This window comes from Phalacrocorax aristotelis, chromosome 16, assembly GCF_949628215.1.
Source record: "Phalacrocorax aristotelis chromosome 16, bGulAri2.1, whole genome shotgun sequence".
Taxonomy (NCBI): domain Eukaryota; kingdom Metazoa; phylum Chordata; class Aves; order Suliformes; family Phalacrocoracidae; genus Phalacrocorax; species Phalacrocorax aristotelis.
Genome location: NC_134291.1, coordinates 1699839 through 1715608, shown reverse-complemented (window position 1 = coordinate 1715608; position 15770 = coordinate 1699839). Strand labels below are relative to the sequence as shown.

At 51.2% G+C, this 15770-nt stretch overlaps 1 protein-coding gene across 1 annotated transcript in view; it reads right to left on the bottom strand.

Moving 5' to 3' along the window:
* The window catches only part of DNAH9 (dynein axonemal heavy chain 9), a 55200-nt gene that overhangs the window by 37764 nt on the left and 1666 nt on the right, over positions 1 to 15770 (bottom strand). The window contains exons 2-9 of the mRNA XM_075111673.1: positions 14164 to 14360; positions 11613 to 11771; positions 10706 to 10836; positions 8122 to 8333; positions 7683 to 7916; positions 4712 to 4879; positions 2785 to 2901; positions 783 to 933 (exon numbers count right to left, since the gene is read on the bottom strand). Coding sequence (XP_074967774.1) covers positions 783 to 933; positions 2785 to 2901; positions 4712 to 4879; positions 7683 to 7916; positions 8122 to 8333; positions 10706 to 10836; positions 11613 to 11771; positions 14164 to 14291 — 1300 coding nt within the window. The 5' untranslated portion in view covers positions 14292 to 14360. The remainder of the gene's footprint in view (positions 1 to 782; positions 934 to 2784; positions 2902 to 4711; positions 4880 to 7682; positions 7917 to 8121; positions 8334 to 10705; positions 10837 to 11612; positions 11772 to 14163; positions 14361 to 15770) is intronic.

Here is a 15770-nt window from a genome sequence, read left to right as displayed (position 1 = left end):
ATCCTTCCCCCGGGATGCATTCCCTGCTACCCCCAAACACTGAGGTAGGGATTTCTGACCAGGAGCTGGTTCTGACCATCTTATCCAACACCCACAGAACAACACTCCCCACATTCACAGCAAATGATGGGCTTGTCTTCCATCAACCTCTCCCTTCGTTAACCTGCACTGGCTCCAGCAGTGTTGCCTCTTCTGGACTTGCCTGGTTCCAGCACAATCTTTCTGAGGCAAGTAAACAGGTTGCTGTTGGAAAAGTCACACTCTAATCCTCATAATCTGATAGGAGCCTGCTCATCCCCTCCTGTGCCAACATCCATGGGAAATAATAAACCCGGAAAAGGCTAATTAAATGCTTGGTTACAAAGTTTCACTCTCATACTTTGCATTTAAAGCATTACAAGGGAAATGTAATCAATTCATATTCGGGAGCCCATGAGTGGGTTTGCAAGTCCCATGGGGTGTTCAAGGCAGTACACAAGCGTGAAGAGAAACCTCTTGTTGCAGCCTTGCTGGGAAAGCTCAGCATGTGTCTTCATTCCCAGTCACATACCATGTATATAATTTTTAAAAAAGGATGTTTTTCCCACCAACAGATTATTTGCTTTAACTCTAAGAACAAAGCTTTCCCAGGCACTTCCATTCCCACTAGGAGCTTTAGACACTGAAATCATTTGCAATTTGGGAATCTCGGTTTCCTTAGAAAAAGAAAATTCTTTCCCCCGCTAAATTAATCTAAATCCAATTTCCTGTGAAATTAATTTTACTTAGCACTTGTCACCCACCGAGCTCCAGCTCTGCCTGGATGTGCCTGGAGTAGATCAGCCTAGCATGGTCCAGGGCACGGCTGAACATGCTGATGAGGACAGAGTATTTGTCAGCAGCATCTGCAGCAATCACTGGTCGCTCCAAAAGGCTCCCGAACATGTCCAGCAACTGTGGAGGGAAAAAAAGCAAGGAAAGAAAGGGGAAAAAATTCACAACCCCAACTTCTGCAGAGACACCCACTGGGATTTTCCTTAATGGCCCAGAAGTCTGCACCAACAGGCACTTTAGAAAAGGGAATTTTCTTTTCTTTGTCCTGCTTTTCCACGCAGTCCCTCCCTTTGTTACAGAGATCCGCAGACTTCCTCTGTGGGTGAACCATATTCCAACTGGCATACCTCAGATGCTTCAAAATTTGCTATTTTTTCAAAAACCTTAGAAAGATAAATACTATCACTTTCTGTAGTCTTCTCCTACAAACATTTGTATTGAAGTTTTTCAGAAAATACCATTTGCTTTTTCTGCAGGATAGATTAATTGGTAAACAAAACAGCCTTGTTTCTAGAAAGCCTCAGCTCCCAAAACTGAGATACATCCATGTATTAACAATATTAACAAATTGATATTAACTATAATCACTTGGTTTTTAATAGTGGTTTTCACGAGGAAATCCTAGAAAAAGCATAGTTTCCTCCAACTCACAGTCAGAGACACAAAACAACTGGCATCCAAAAGCCTGATTTGAGTAATTTCTTTCACTACTCTTTCTAAAACTGAACAAAGGTCTATTCTGTTTGTCTCTTGATGGGAAGAGCAGAAATACTCCCAAAGCTTTCAGCTAGCACACTGCTGCCAGCTCCATGGCTTAATGACTTTTGAGGAACCCACGAGCCTTAGCATCACTGTTATTCAACATCTTTAAAAGCGATCTGGGTAACAGGATCAAGTGTAGCCTGATGAAGTTTGCTGATGACACCAAACTGAGTGGGAAGTAGACACTCCAGAAGGGAGAGCTGCTCTGCAGGGAGATCTGGATAGGCTGGAAGAGTGGGCCAACAGGAACCTTATGGAGTTCAACAAGGAGAAGTGTAAGATCTTGCACCTGGGAAAACATATTCCAGGAGTGCAGCACAGACTGGGATCCACCTGGCTGGAGAGCAGCAATGTAGGAAGGGACCTGGGAGTCCTGGTGGGCAGAAAGCTCAACATGAGCCAACAGTGGCTGGTGCAGCCAAGAAGGCCAACAGGATGCTGGGTTGCATCAAAAAAGACATTGCCAGCAGAGAGAAAGAAGACATCATCCCACTCTACTCAGCACTGGTCAGGCCACACCTGGAGTGCTGTGTCCAGTTCTGGTCCCCGCTGTACAAAAAGGATGTGGCCAGGCTGGAAGGGGCCCAGAGAAGGGCCACCAGGATGATCACAGGACTGGGAAGCTGCCATACGAGGATAGGCTGGGAGAGCTGGGTTTGTTCAGCCTTGAGAAAAGGAGGCTCAGAGGGGATCTCATCACCGTGTACCAGTACTTAAGGGGTAGCTACAAAGAAGATGGAGACTCCCTTTTTACACGGAGTCCCATGGAGAGGACAAGGGGGATGGACACAAGTTGCTCTTGGGGAGATTCCGAGTGGACACCAGAGGGAAACTTTTCACAGTGAGGACAGTCACCACTGGAATAATCTCCCCAGGGAAGTGGTTGACTCGGCCATGTTGGACACCTTCAAGAGTCGGCTGGACAGGGTGCTGGGCCATCTTGTCTAGCCTGTGCTCTTCCTAGAAAGGTTGGACTAGATGATCCCTGAGGTCCCTTCCAACCTGGGATTCTGGGACTCCATGATCATTAACCACAACCAGCCCAAAAGCTACAAGGCTCATTGTCCCACTGCCCATTCCCATCGGCAAACACCAGCCCTGTGTGCCTGTAGCTACGGCACTGCCTGGCCTCCTCTGTGTGATTCTCACTGGCGCAAAACTGCAGGAGCCCTGATTTCCCTTCTACAAAAGGAAAGGTGACAGACAAACCTTGAAGGCATGCTCCAAGTCCGAGGCATCATCGAAAGCCTGGATGAAAACAGTGCCCAGCCTCCGGTCAATGTCTTGTACTTTCTGCTGGAAATCAAAGACGTCTTGCTCAAACTCCTGTGGGAAGGCAAAACAGCAAGCCGTGAGGCTGCCGGATGGCACCGGGAAAGTACCTGTAAACCTCCTGATCCAGAGACCTCTCCCCTATTCTTATTCAACATGAATTAAACCGCTCCTCTGGCCAACCTTCAGCCATTGCAACGTGGCAAAGCCCCCCAGAGCCTGAGAGCGTTTCTGTACTGTCCCATGGCTGAGATCATGGCCCTCTCTCTGCGGTGCACCCTTTGGTCCCGAGGGCTTTCCACAGTCCACTAAGCACTAACCTCAACCTAGAGGCAAGATGGATTATTTCCCCACCCTTTCCACACTGACTTGGCCTGACAACTACACCATCATCTAGAAAACCCACAGGTGCACCTTCTGAGTTCCAAATCCAATCTGCTTTCAAGCCAAAACAAACCTGTGCTGTTGATCGCAAGTGGGGCAACAAAAAAGTCAGTTTTGAAACACTGGCACAGCTTGCCCAGAGAGGCTGTGGAGTTTACAGCCTTGGAGATATTTAACCTGACTGGTCACAGTCCTGTTCTAGCTGAGCCCGCTTTGAGCAGGGGAGATGGACTAGGTGATCTCCAGACATCTTTTCCAACCTCAACAGTCTGTGTTTCTGTATTTTCCACCATCTGACGGCACTGCTTTTCTTGCTCCAATTGTAATAAATCCTTTGAAGTTTGAGGGTAAAGTCTAGGTTTATTTTTCTGCAGGTAAAAGAGCCCAAATCAAAGATTGAACTTGACAAACTGGAAAACTTCAGTCCTTCTATCCTAGCTTGGACAAAGCCACTAAAAATGAGGCCATGTGTCTCTTATCTGAAAGGACAAAGCCTAAGGAAACAGCTTTTACTCTTGTCACTGCTGAGCTGCAGCAGGACCAGACACAATGTGTTAGCTAAAATAGAGGCTCTAGACAGCAACAAATGGTGCAAAACTCAAACACTGAAAGAACGAGCATGACTCAGAGTCACACAAAAGGCCATGGGGTCACCAAAACCAAGCCAGCTCCTGCAGGACCAACTTCACCACTCTTTCTGTGCCCTCCCTCTTTAAGAAATCAAAGATCCTGAGATCAGACACAACCATGGGACACAGGTCCCTTCAGAAATGCCATTCCCATCCTTCATTCATAGCTCACCCAGGCTACACTGCTCTTGTGTCAGAGCCAAGAGCAGGAGTTTCTGAATAGAGGGTAAGGAGGCCCAGAGCACATCTGCTTTGTCCTGTTTGTACAACACGTGCTGATGTGAGCATCTGTGATCCGGATGGCCACTGAGCCATGACCCAGAGGGCTGGGAATATTCCTTTAGTTAAAGCACTACTGATAATAAAACAGTGTCCTTGAATTCTGAGAGCACCAGATGCCATGCGTTCATCTAGACAAGAGCAAACACATCCCCAGAGGTTACCTGAGCTGGCCCTCACCAGGCAGGCTAGGCACCGAGAGCAGGAAGGCAAAGAGACGTGGATGTTGGTACAGCTCGTACACCCCAGCAAGCACCACATACAGGGAAAGCTTATGTAAAAGGCATGGTAATCCCGGTTTCCCAGCTGCACTGGTCTAAGGTCCTGAACTAGCAAGATATGCTAGATACAGACCAGCAAGAACTCCCAAATCTTTGCAGGAAAGGCCAGCGGCTCCCTGTTCCCTACGGTGACAGATTAGATCATAATGAAAGGAGGGAGGAGCTGGGAAGAAGTCTTGGACTTTTCTGGGAAGATGGACTGCACATGAGCCAGGGCTCCACCACAGAGGAACCCGCTGCTTTGGAAACACGCACACGGTGCCGGCATTCCCGCAAGCTGGTCCCACTTACCATGTTGGTCAGCTTAAGACAGTCGTAGGTTCGCTCTGCAAACACCTTGTATGCCTCCTGGAATTCCTCGTACATGTCCAGGACCTGCCGGCCCAGGGCCTTCCCTTTAATCCCGCTGAACTCAATCTTCTCCAGCTTCATCAGGTCCAAGGCGGTTGCCAGGAGATCCTTCAAAGCCAATGGAGGCACACACAGGTTACACGTTCACAAAAAAAGATGACAACAGTTGTCATGACAGTGAGCTGCGCTCAGTGCCGGGCCGAGGGGCCTCCCCAGGCACACCACAGGTGCTCATGCTGTGGCACAAATGGTAAGGGGGAAGCCAGATCCTGCCCGTCCTGGGCATCAACAGCTGCTCATAACAAGACCCTCCCTAGTGGGAGCTGCTGCTGCCACTGGAAATACCACACTAACTGTAAAACTCCTTTTAAGGGCACATAGGGGACTATCAAAGCAACACATGACACCTTGATGTGTCATCCAGCATAGCTAAGAATCCCGATTTTAAGGTATTAACCAAAAGGAGATGTCTAATATTTACAGGTACCAGAACTGTCCAAAAGCTCCTGCTCAGTAAAACTTCTGTGTGTCCAAGGGGGTGTTACTGAGCCTGCCCAGCTGGCCCTCTCTGCTGAGATGGGGACACAGTCCTTCCCCTCCCATTCTGCGCAGCCTGGCAGGGCCTGATCCCATAGTGCCACCTCTCAGGAGAACGCCCCCCTCACCAGGCTGTGGCAGCAGCGCCGGGCAGCCCTGCCGCCACCCCACCCCATCCATCCCTTTGGCAGGGCTAAGCAGGGGCTGGCTGAACGTCCATTGTCTCAGAGGACCAGGAGAAACACGCTAATCTCAAGCACAGCAACGTACCGGTGGCTGTCCTCGCTCTGAGCTCAGGGACAAGCCCGAATGCAGAGCAAAGCGGGTACGGAGCTTCACCCCGAAATGGGCAGCACCCAGCCTCTCTGACGGGGTCGTTGAACGTGTCACAGCGCAGGACACAGCCCATGGCCCAGAGCCACCCACGCTACGCCGAGGCATCACCAGGCGCCGCCCCAGGATGCTCCAGGGAGAGCGGGGAGATGCTGCGCACTTACAGCTCCTGACACGGCTGGGCTTATTGGGAACAGCCTCTAGCCAAGGGAGCAGCTGCTCGCAGGTCCCTGACAGCTGAACAGTCGCTGCTTTGAGACCCCTCCCATGTTTCTGAGAGAACAGGGTGCAAGCAGAGAGCCGACCCAGGCGGCAGGTTTTACAACAGAGGTGCAATGCAAAACAGTGAGGTGAACCAGGGGAACCTTCTCTCTCCACGTGTTCATGGGCTACTCGTGCACCAGCGTAACTGCAGCTTTTATGAAATTTTTCAAACAAATGCACACACGCTATTTAGTAAGAGCTCATTCACTTTAACAAATGCTTTGTAAGGCAAAAATAACACAGAAATAGTAGCTGCCCCTTGCTTTGTCTTACAAGGTCGCTTGAAAGGAAGAGCTGGGGGGAAATAGAGGTGGAGAGACAGAAGCTTTCCCCACTGACAGGCGGGTGTGTGCTACACTTTTAATTATTATTTTACAGCTCACTCCACAGGCCCTCCCTCTGACTGCATATACTGCAGCCTTTTACTGTCCCTGGAGGTGTGGGACAGCCAGGGCAGGAGGACATGAGCACTGGCCAAAAATCACAGTGCTCTGCCACCACGGCAGTGCATGTGCAGCTCAAAACATCCTGATTTTTTTTTTTTCCTGTAGTCCATATCCATAGCATCCAAGCAATGAGCAGTCAGTGCCCAGAGCCTTTGCAGAGTGACAGTGCATAATTAGCTACACATATTGCTCTCACAACGACCTGCAGTTATTCCTCCGTACACTGGCCAGCATAATTTGGTTACTGCACATCAGATGCTACTGGAAACCATCATCATGAATGTTTTAAAAGACATAAGTCATGATGGTTTTCAACACAGTTAATTAAAGAATGCATAAAAATATACAGCGTGTTTAAACCAGTAAAACCTCCTGTCCCACTGCAAAGAACAACAGAGGGAGAAAAACAACCCAGACCTTCCTTTGAATAGGCAAATGCCGGCAGCTTGTTTGCTGTACATCCGATCCTACACGCCGGGAACATGGCAACGACAAACAAAGAGATTCACTTCGGAAGTGTGTGGACAGCAGATGAATGTGTCCTGTAACTGCTTATACAGCGTCCGCACAGCAGGTGTGCACCGTGCCCGTATGCCTGTGGTCTCCAGACACAGCCGCCCAACAAGGAGAGCACGGAGAGCGCTTGTTTGCACGGGGCTTCCCTGGCACGTTCAGACCTGCTCTCTGCTAAATAACATCCCAGCCAGCACAAGGAGCCCTCGGCCATGCTGGGAGCTGAGGGGTAACACCAGACATCCCTGCCTCAGGTGAGCACCTCATAGTGACAAGCCTTGGCAAACAGGGACACCCCTGAGCCACAGCCCCCAGCTGGACAGACCATCAGGATGTGAAGGGATGACCTGGCAAGGAACACGTCCCTGCCCATGTGGCACAGTCACGCGGTGCCCAGCCTCAAGGGGAGCATGTGCCCTCTCTGAGTCAGTCCAGACCCCGCTGTAGGGTGTCTCTGGTGGCAACTGGAGGACTGGGAGACTGCACTGCTTTATTTGGAGGCTGTGCAAACCACAACCCCCAGTAACCCCATTCTCTTGCCCCAACAGGAGCAAGGAGTCCAACAGGACTCTTGGAAACAAAAGACACACCTACGAACCTGACCAGAAGGACACACCTGCGTAGCTTGCACACACACTGAGCAGGACATAGTAAAACAAGGCCCTAGCCTCGCTGTAACAGGAGATCTAACAGCAAAGAGAGCGGCCCCATCCCCTGGCATCAGGTGAAGGCACAGGAAGGGAAGATGCCAGCAAGTGAGCTCACGGCTACAGAGTTCTCCTGAAGGTTTGTGATGCTTTTCAGGATAAGAGTCTTACCTCCACCATCTCCAGTCTCCTCAGGAAGCTGTCCAGCCTTGCAAACACCATTGTGGCATGGAATTCCCACTCCCTCACTTCTTGGCCTGGTTCGTAATACGTGTGCAGTTCTTCCCTTCTCTCCTCAAACATCCCTTTGAATGAGTTCAGGATGCTGAGGACCATTTGTACCTTGCCCAGGCTCTCTTCCATCTCCCCTTTCAGAAGGTCCTCTGGAGACAGGTACACGAGTGCCTGGAAGAGCAGAATCACACCTGAGAGGTCACTTATGCCGTCACAGAAAACGGTGACTTCTTGCACTGAACATGTTTGAACCTGCCTCTCAAGTTAAACATCACCTAAAGAATCACTTTGCCAGGGAAAGGTGGGGGAAAGGAGGAGAGGGGGGACTTCCATTAAAAAACTTCCCTTGGCAAAGACAGGCATCACGGCCACATACCTGCTGAATGAGAAGGTTGCAGATTTCCTGGAGCAGCACAACAATCCGCACAGGCACGTTGTAGTGCTTGGAGGTGACCCAGATCAAACACACCACATGGAGCAGAGGCACCAGGAAAGGCTTCACCTCGCTGAACTCAACCCTCTCTATGTCCTCCAAGTGGCGCTTGAGTGGCATCAGGTGCAGGTCAATGTCCCGAGCTTCCGTCAAAGCTGCGTTAAGAGACAGGAGAGGAGGTAAGACCCACCGAGCCGTGGTGCGCTGGGTTATGAGTGGGATGCTGGCCCCACCTCGCGAGATGGAAAGGTGCCTGGGAAGAGAGAGTCCTGACAAGCACAAAGCACGCTCTAACTGTGTGCTGAAGATTGCTCAGCCCTGAACATTGCTCACCTACGGCAGGAACCCGAACAGGAAATAAACTGAGGCGATGGCGAGGGGCAGGGAGCCGGGACAGGGCTCTGTGCAGAGCCGAGTCCGCGGCTGCGAAGGGAGTCATGGGGAACGGGCCCAGCAGCACTGAAAGTACAGGAGCAGGCTACAGGCCTTGCTATAGAGCACCACAGGCCACACAGCGCCCCAGGTCTTGGCCTGAGCTCATTTGAGCCCGGGTTTGGCTCTAGTAGCCCCTTGCCCAGTGGGCAGATGACCACGGTCCCACTTGTCCTGACTGTAACAGCAAACCTGTCAACAGCAACCTAACTAATGTCCAATGAGTTGAACACTTTAGCTTAGCTTTGTACAGCTGTGTGGAAGAATTATTCCAGAGTGCAAGCGTTAATAAACCCAGGTGATTGTTGTGCAATTAAACCCGTGGACCAGCAAAAAGAGAAGTGATGGAAATACTTGAATGCCTATAAAAATAACCCCCAAAACCCAACACCATGGAAGAAGAAACTGCCACTATCAGCGTTGCCTTCCCAGCAGAGGCGACAGACAACAGCCTCACCACCACGTCAGCAGGGAGGGCACAACACCAAGGGGCAGAGACTTAAATGCAGGTGCACACAAATCTGAACTGTGTTGTAATGGAAATTAAGAATTATAGTCCAAGTTATCCAATTAGGGTTAGTATTGCTGTAATCAGATTGAAACCAAATATATGTTGTATTTTATTAGACTCTTAAAGCGTTAATTAGTCTGACTCTTGGCTCCTTATTTAAGGGGTGTTTCTCCAGCCCATATAAATTGCACAGTGTGGACTGAGACACAGATCCTTAATAGATGAAATGTTTCCACATGAAGGGGTGAAGAACAGTGTTGTCTGTCAGCACACGCATAGCTAGCAAAGCCCGAATGGTTTCGTCTAGCCAGAGAGCAGCTTGGTTGAAGGCTTGGCTATGTTGGCCTACAGGGGATGGAGCAGCAGGACGACACTGGTTTTCACTACAGAGGGGATTTGCGGTGTTCCCTTTGGCTGAACTGAACTCCCCTACGCAAAGCTCACCAGAAAAAAGATGATGCTTGATTCAAGAAAGCTGCATTTGTTAAGGTAGAATTTTGATTCACCTACAGGCAAAAAAACCCAAATCCTTCCTTCCTTCCTTATAAGTCTTCTCATGAATGAAAAGGAATAAAATAAAAAAAACTGAAAAGGGCTTTAATTCCCTAAACTGGGTAATGCAGTCCTTTCCTTTTTCTCCTCAAAGCTCTCTTGTCTTACTGAATTGTGCCAGACTGGCAAAATAAAGGAAAGGAGACTGCAGATCTGCTGCAGCACACCACCACCTACAGGTCACACAGCCCACCGCAATCCTTGCAACAGTCTCACTGCCGAGGTGGCCAGGGGAGCCGTGGGCTGGGCAGACCTTGCAGCCCTGGGAGGATGGGGATGCGGACAGACACATGGGACGGGAGGCTGTGCCCCCCGCGCATCCCCCCACCCCCCACGTTACCCTCGCAGGTAACGGAGCTCCCCACCACACTGCTATGGCACAAGATGGAGAGCCCTGCCCCTGCCCAGCTCTGCCCGGATTTGTGTGCAGCTGCAGGGACCCTGCTTTATTCTTGTGTGACACAGGTGACAGCGCTTGCCTGCTTTCATCAGAGGCCTTGAAATCCTCGTGCCCAAAGGGCCCCATCCTAAAGTGTAAACTGCTGTTCCTTTGGCAAGGAGGTTCTGGCTGCAGTGGCCAAAGCCTGGGAAATAGGAGTCTAACAAAGTCCTGGGTTGTTTCAGTTGGCTACGAGATCTGTCCTGTTACCCTGAAGCCCCATTCCTGCAGACTGACACCACAGGAGCTGGTAAAGGTTGGGTTGAGTCCTGCTGAATTAATGTGAATTCTTTATTACAGCAGGGTGAATTCCCAGATCCACAGCACCTTTGGGAAGGGGCTGGCTCAATAGACCAGTGGTGAAGATTGTTCCAGCCTGGAAACAAAAGCATTGGATGAAGAACAAGCAGACCAGTTTTACTCCACAAACCAGAGAGACGACCTGTGACGTGGTTGCGGACCCCACAGTCACAGCAAACTCCGAATGACCAGTGCCACTACAGCCACACTGGGCTTGAAACCAGTAACACCACGCTATGAACAAAGGCCAGAATTCATCACATCGATGTGGTGAAGTTGCCCAAGTGTCTCACCTGCCTCAACATCCATGAGCATAGATTTGAAGGCCGGAACGTAGCTGCTCTCCACTCTCTCCAGCACCTCCATCATGTTCCTGACCTTCCTTGTTCTCAGCTGACTGTAAATGCACTCCAGGTCATCACACCTGCAGCAACCAAGGCACGTTACAAGCCCACGCTGGGGAGCATCAGCTGTCCCGTCACACCACTCACTTCCCCTGGGCCTGATCCAGGATTTCCTCCAGCTACACATGGACTGAGTCCCATCAGTGAAAGTAAATGGGGGGAAGCTCCTGCAGGAGGCACGGACAAACCCTACAGGACAGACAGTCAGCGCTGGGTTTCACCACAACAGCGGCTCTGCTGCCAGCAGGACACTGCTGAAAGAAGCCATCGGGTGTTTCTGCAGGCATTAGCAACAGCTCTCCAGCAGGCAGGGCTTTGCCCCGAGTCAGCCTGTCCCAACGTGGCACAAAGGTTTTCAAAGGGCAGGAGGTACTTCCAGTCCCTGGCTCTTGAGCCTCTAAACCCTTCTGGGCATCAATAGATGAACAGCAGCCAGCCGAGCTGCACCATTTCCAGAAGGCCCTACAAGAAGTTGTCCATCAGCTCTTACTCCTGTGGCTGCTTCCTAGTGAACAGTGATGGAAAGGGTATTTCCAAAAAAGTTCCCTCAAGGCGTAGACCCTGGGCTGAGGCTAGGTTAAACCACAGCTGGCTGCCCAGTGACCTCCCAGACACTTTGCAGATCATGATTATTTTATGTGCAGGAACAATTTTCCTTAGCTCAAGTCTTTACAAGAACCTGAGGCAGGCAGCTCTTCTCATCTCGTAGCCATAGCTCTACCTGCCACCAGCACTCTCCCTCTACCCAAAACAAGCACCAGTGCCCCCCATGCCCTGGCCAGGCTGCCCAGGGTACCTGTTCTTCCAAAACTCCAGTTCCACCTTTGGGTTGGGGTTGCTGCCCTGCAGGAGCAGCTCTGAGGACTCTTTCTTCAGTGCTCCCTGGATCTGGTAGCTCCAGTCTATGATGGCCGACTCAGTGGCATGTACAAGAGATTTATCTATCAGCTCCAGGCTGCAGAAAACAGACCACGCAGTTAACATTGCTTTCCACTTATTCATGTACATTGCTCAGCTGTGCCTGTGTAAAATGACCCCATGGGCAGCTGGATTTTACAGATTATGTCTAGCTTTGGGCTGGTCTATGCCAGCTCTTCAGGTTGATCTAGATACACATTTCAAAACCACAAAACCATCAAATCATGTAAGAGCTTGCTTGCTGTTGTTTTAATACAGGAATTACACCCTAGAGAAAACGATGCAGCTCTGCAGCAGTGTAGGCAACAACACATCGTTCATAAAATGAATGGTGGAAATGAAGAGCCTGTTGGCACCTCTCTGCACAGCTGGTCACAGATGTACCAGTTCCCTTTGTGTTCAGGGTCTGACCTGAGGAGCCATACCTCCAGCAAGATTATCTCTCCCAGTGCTCACCTCCCTAAATCTAATATATCTCCCCACAGTCATTAACTCACTTAATTCAGAGAGAAACAGCACAAAGTGGGCTGGCATGTTTAGGACAGGTCACCCCACCACCGTGGAAGCAGAAACTTCCTGCACAATCCCACCCACTGTCCCAGGCGTGATTAATCCCACTGCGCTCACTAACACATCTCCTGAGGTCCCATAGATTCATAGAATCACAGAATCATTAAGGTTGGAAAAGACCTCTCAGATCGTCAAGTCCAACCACCAACCCAACACCCCCAGGCCTCCTAAACCACGTCCTGAGGTGCCACGTCTACACATCTTCTAAATACCTCCAGGGACGGTGACTCCCCACCTCTCTGGGCAGCCTGTGCCAGGGCCTGACCACTCTCGCAGGGAAGACATTTTCCCTAATACCCAACCTAAACCTCCCCTGACGCAGCTTGAGGCCGTTCCCTCTCGCCCTGTCACTGGTGACCTGGGAGCAGAGACCAGCCCCCCCCTCACTCCAGCCCCTCTCAGGCAGCTGCAGAGAGCGAGAAGGGCTCCCCTCAGCCCCCTCTTCTCCAGGCTAAACCCCCCCAGCTCCCTCAGCCGCCCCCCAGCACACTTGTGCTCCAGACCCTGCCCCAGCCCCGCTGCCCTTCTCTGGACACGCTCCAGCCCCTCCAGGGCCTTCTTGTCCCGAGGGGCCCAACCCTGAGCCCAGCACTCGAGGTAGGGCCTCCCCAGGGCTGAGCACAGGGGCCCCATCCCTGGCCGGCTCCTGCTGGCCACACCAGTGCTGACACAAGCCCGGGGGCTGGTGGCCTCCTTGGCCACCCGGGCACTGCTGGCTCATGCCCAGCCGGCTGTCAGCCAGCACCCCCAGGGCCTTCTCCGCCAGGAACCTTTCCGGCAAGCATGCAGCCCAGACGTGACAACCACACAATGTGGAAACACATCTGCCTCTAGGGACCTTCCAGACTCAGTTATCCTGGCCTGTGCCAGGCTGTAGCACTACAACAGTCAAACTTCTTCCACTCCCAGTTCTGGACACCTCCCTGGTTTCTTGGGAGGACCAGGGTGGAAGTTCTCCCAGCTGCCATGCAAGCACCCTGCCAGATGTATCAGCTAGCAAGGGATGGGGATTCCTCAGCTGCTGAAGATTTTGCAGGACAAGGACCAGCTGCACATGGGGCCCAGCCTCCCATGGATGTCCCAACTAGCCAGAAAGTTTGGGGTGGCTTTCCTGGGGATTGCCCCTCTAGGACTGGAAGTGAACTTCAGAATCATGACAGCTTCCAGGGAGGTCTAACTATGGATGGAGAGAACCAAAGTTATCAAAGTTGTCCATTTGCTTCTTGAAGAGAAACACAAGGAGATGCAGTGAGTGTCTGGGAAGCCACGCTGCTTCTCCAGAAGGACAGATACAACAGGTTCCAAATTTCTCTATGGGACCATGAACAGCTCAGAAACTTCCAGGATGTTGTGGGTGGTTTTCCCAGTACTTTTGCACCATAAATCCAGTTTTAAAGGGAGCCAGAACAGTCTTGACCAAGCAGGCAGCATGAATCACTAACACGTGAGTCATTTAACTTCTAAACAGAGCATTTTGGGGGTGTGCTTTGGCAGACAGAAGCCAGAAAAAGAGAGAATCCTGCCTTCCCATTCAGTGGCGTCAGGAAAACAGGAGAGGTTTTGCCCACAGGGTTTGGGGTTTTTCCCCAATAGCCCAAGCAGTTGATTGCTTCTCTGTGCACCCACGTGCCTTTGCACTTTCTGAGCTTTTCCTGCCTGTACTGTTTGCACAGCCCCCAAAGACAGAGCCCATAAACTAGAGAGCAGGGAGAAAAAAATGCACCCATCTTGACAGTGTGGATGAGCAGCAGGTGACAGGGAGCAAGAAGAGTCACGATGATTGGGTGAGAAAACCCCACAAGACACAGCACACGCATGAGCAGGAGAAAACCCAGTGGAGAGCAAGGGGTGGTACTCACAATTTCTCATTTTCCAGGTCAAGATCCTCGATTCCCTCTGAGCCAGCTGGAAGAGGCAGCAAGGTCTTGCCATTTACTTGGCCAACAACCATGAAAACAGTACTTTTTAGGCTGTGGACGTGACGCATAATGTCTTGTGACACCACTTGTGGCCAGCCCTCATGGTTCCTCTGGTTTGTCAGGATGGGCACAATCACCTGTAGCAGGAACCACGAAAGAACAATGGAGAAAATAGTGCTGCATGAGATGGACAGGCCACGGGGCTCTGAGGTCCTTGCTTGGCTGAACCTGGAGACCCAAACTGATTGCTGTCCCAAGCAGTTCCCTGCGTGTGCAAAACAAGGGCAGGTGACGATGGACAGGCTTCTCCACAGCCCCCTTTGCGTACTAGTACACCCTCATCCCCAAATCCAAGCAGCTGAGAAGGGTGGAAACCAGCAAAGTGAGCAGCCCTGTCCTTGGGCTCTCCCAGCCTCTCAAACTGGTAACTGGCGACAGCCTCATGGGCTCGTGTCCCCTCGCCCTCACACCTCCAGGTGTTTGTTCCCTGTTTCACTGCCAGCAGCGGGGAGGCAGGCAGGGACACAGGCTTCAGGCAACCTTTCAAGACTGGCAGGGCTGGGTAGAACCCACAGGCTGTCCTGTGATGGCAATCCGCAGCGTGCTGAAAGGGAAGGTCCTCTGGTACTTCTTGAGACCTTCTGTTGATGAGGGTCATCTAGGACCCCATCCCAGCTGTACTGCAGGTCTTGAGCACAGGCACTTTTTAGGTTATTTTCCAAAGCTGCAGCCCACTAAATATCATTTTGCCATTATCAATGAAAGTCCCCATGGCTTGTGCTGACCGGAGAGTGTGGGGTCTCAAGGCTGGGCTGGACTTGCCTGGACCTGAGCTGCTTTGGCTTGTCTGGGCTGTGATAGCAACGCAGTGACTGTCACCTACCCAGCGCTGGCTCTGCTCAGGGACCAGCCTTTGGCAACAGCCTGACAAAGCCAGGTTGTCCCTGGCGACAAACAACAGCCCTTTGTGTCACCAGGCTCTGGGAATGCTGCTGGGAGCAGCTCTAGCTGGGCTGTGAGGTGGGAGCAGGCTGTGATACAAAAAGGTATGAAAATAGCTACAAAGAGACACAAAATTGAGAAGGAATAAAGCAGCCCAGCACCACCACGGTGCACCCCAGGACGCTGATGGCTCTTTGTAACCACGACTGGCACCGTGACCTGGGTAAAACCAGCCTCAGCAACCTTTGTGCCCAGGGAGCCGTGGGGAGGGGGAGCACAACCCCAGGGAACACAGGCACATACCGCTCAGTTCAGATTCCACAGTTCTAGCTGCATTATTAGCAAGATTTTTCTCTATTGCATAAATCATGCAGACTACTAGTACTAGCCATGTTGTAACTGGTCTAATGGTAACTTTGTTTTCTTATTAGTTTATTGAAATGCTAATTGGACCCACGACAAACCACCAGCTCCACACAGCAGAGGTGTGTTCCCTTCAGCCACCGCAAGAGTTTAAAACGCGACAAGTAGACATGGTCGTCCTGGCCGCGATCTGCAGCTCAGCTGCATTTCCTCACTGAATAAAGGCACAGTTTCAGTGTGTC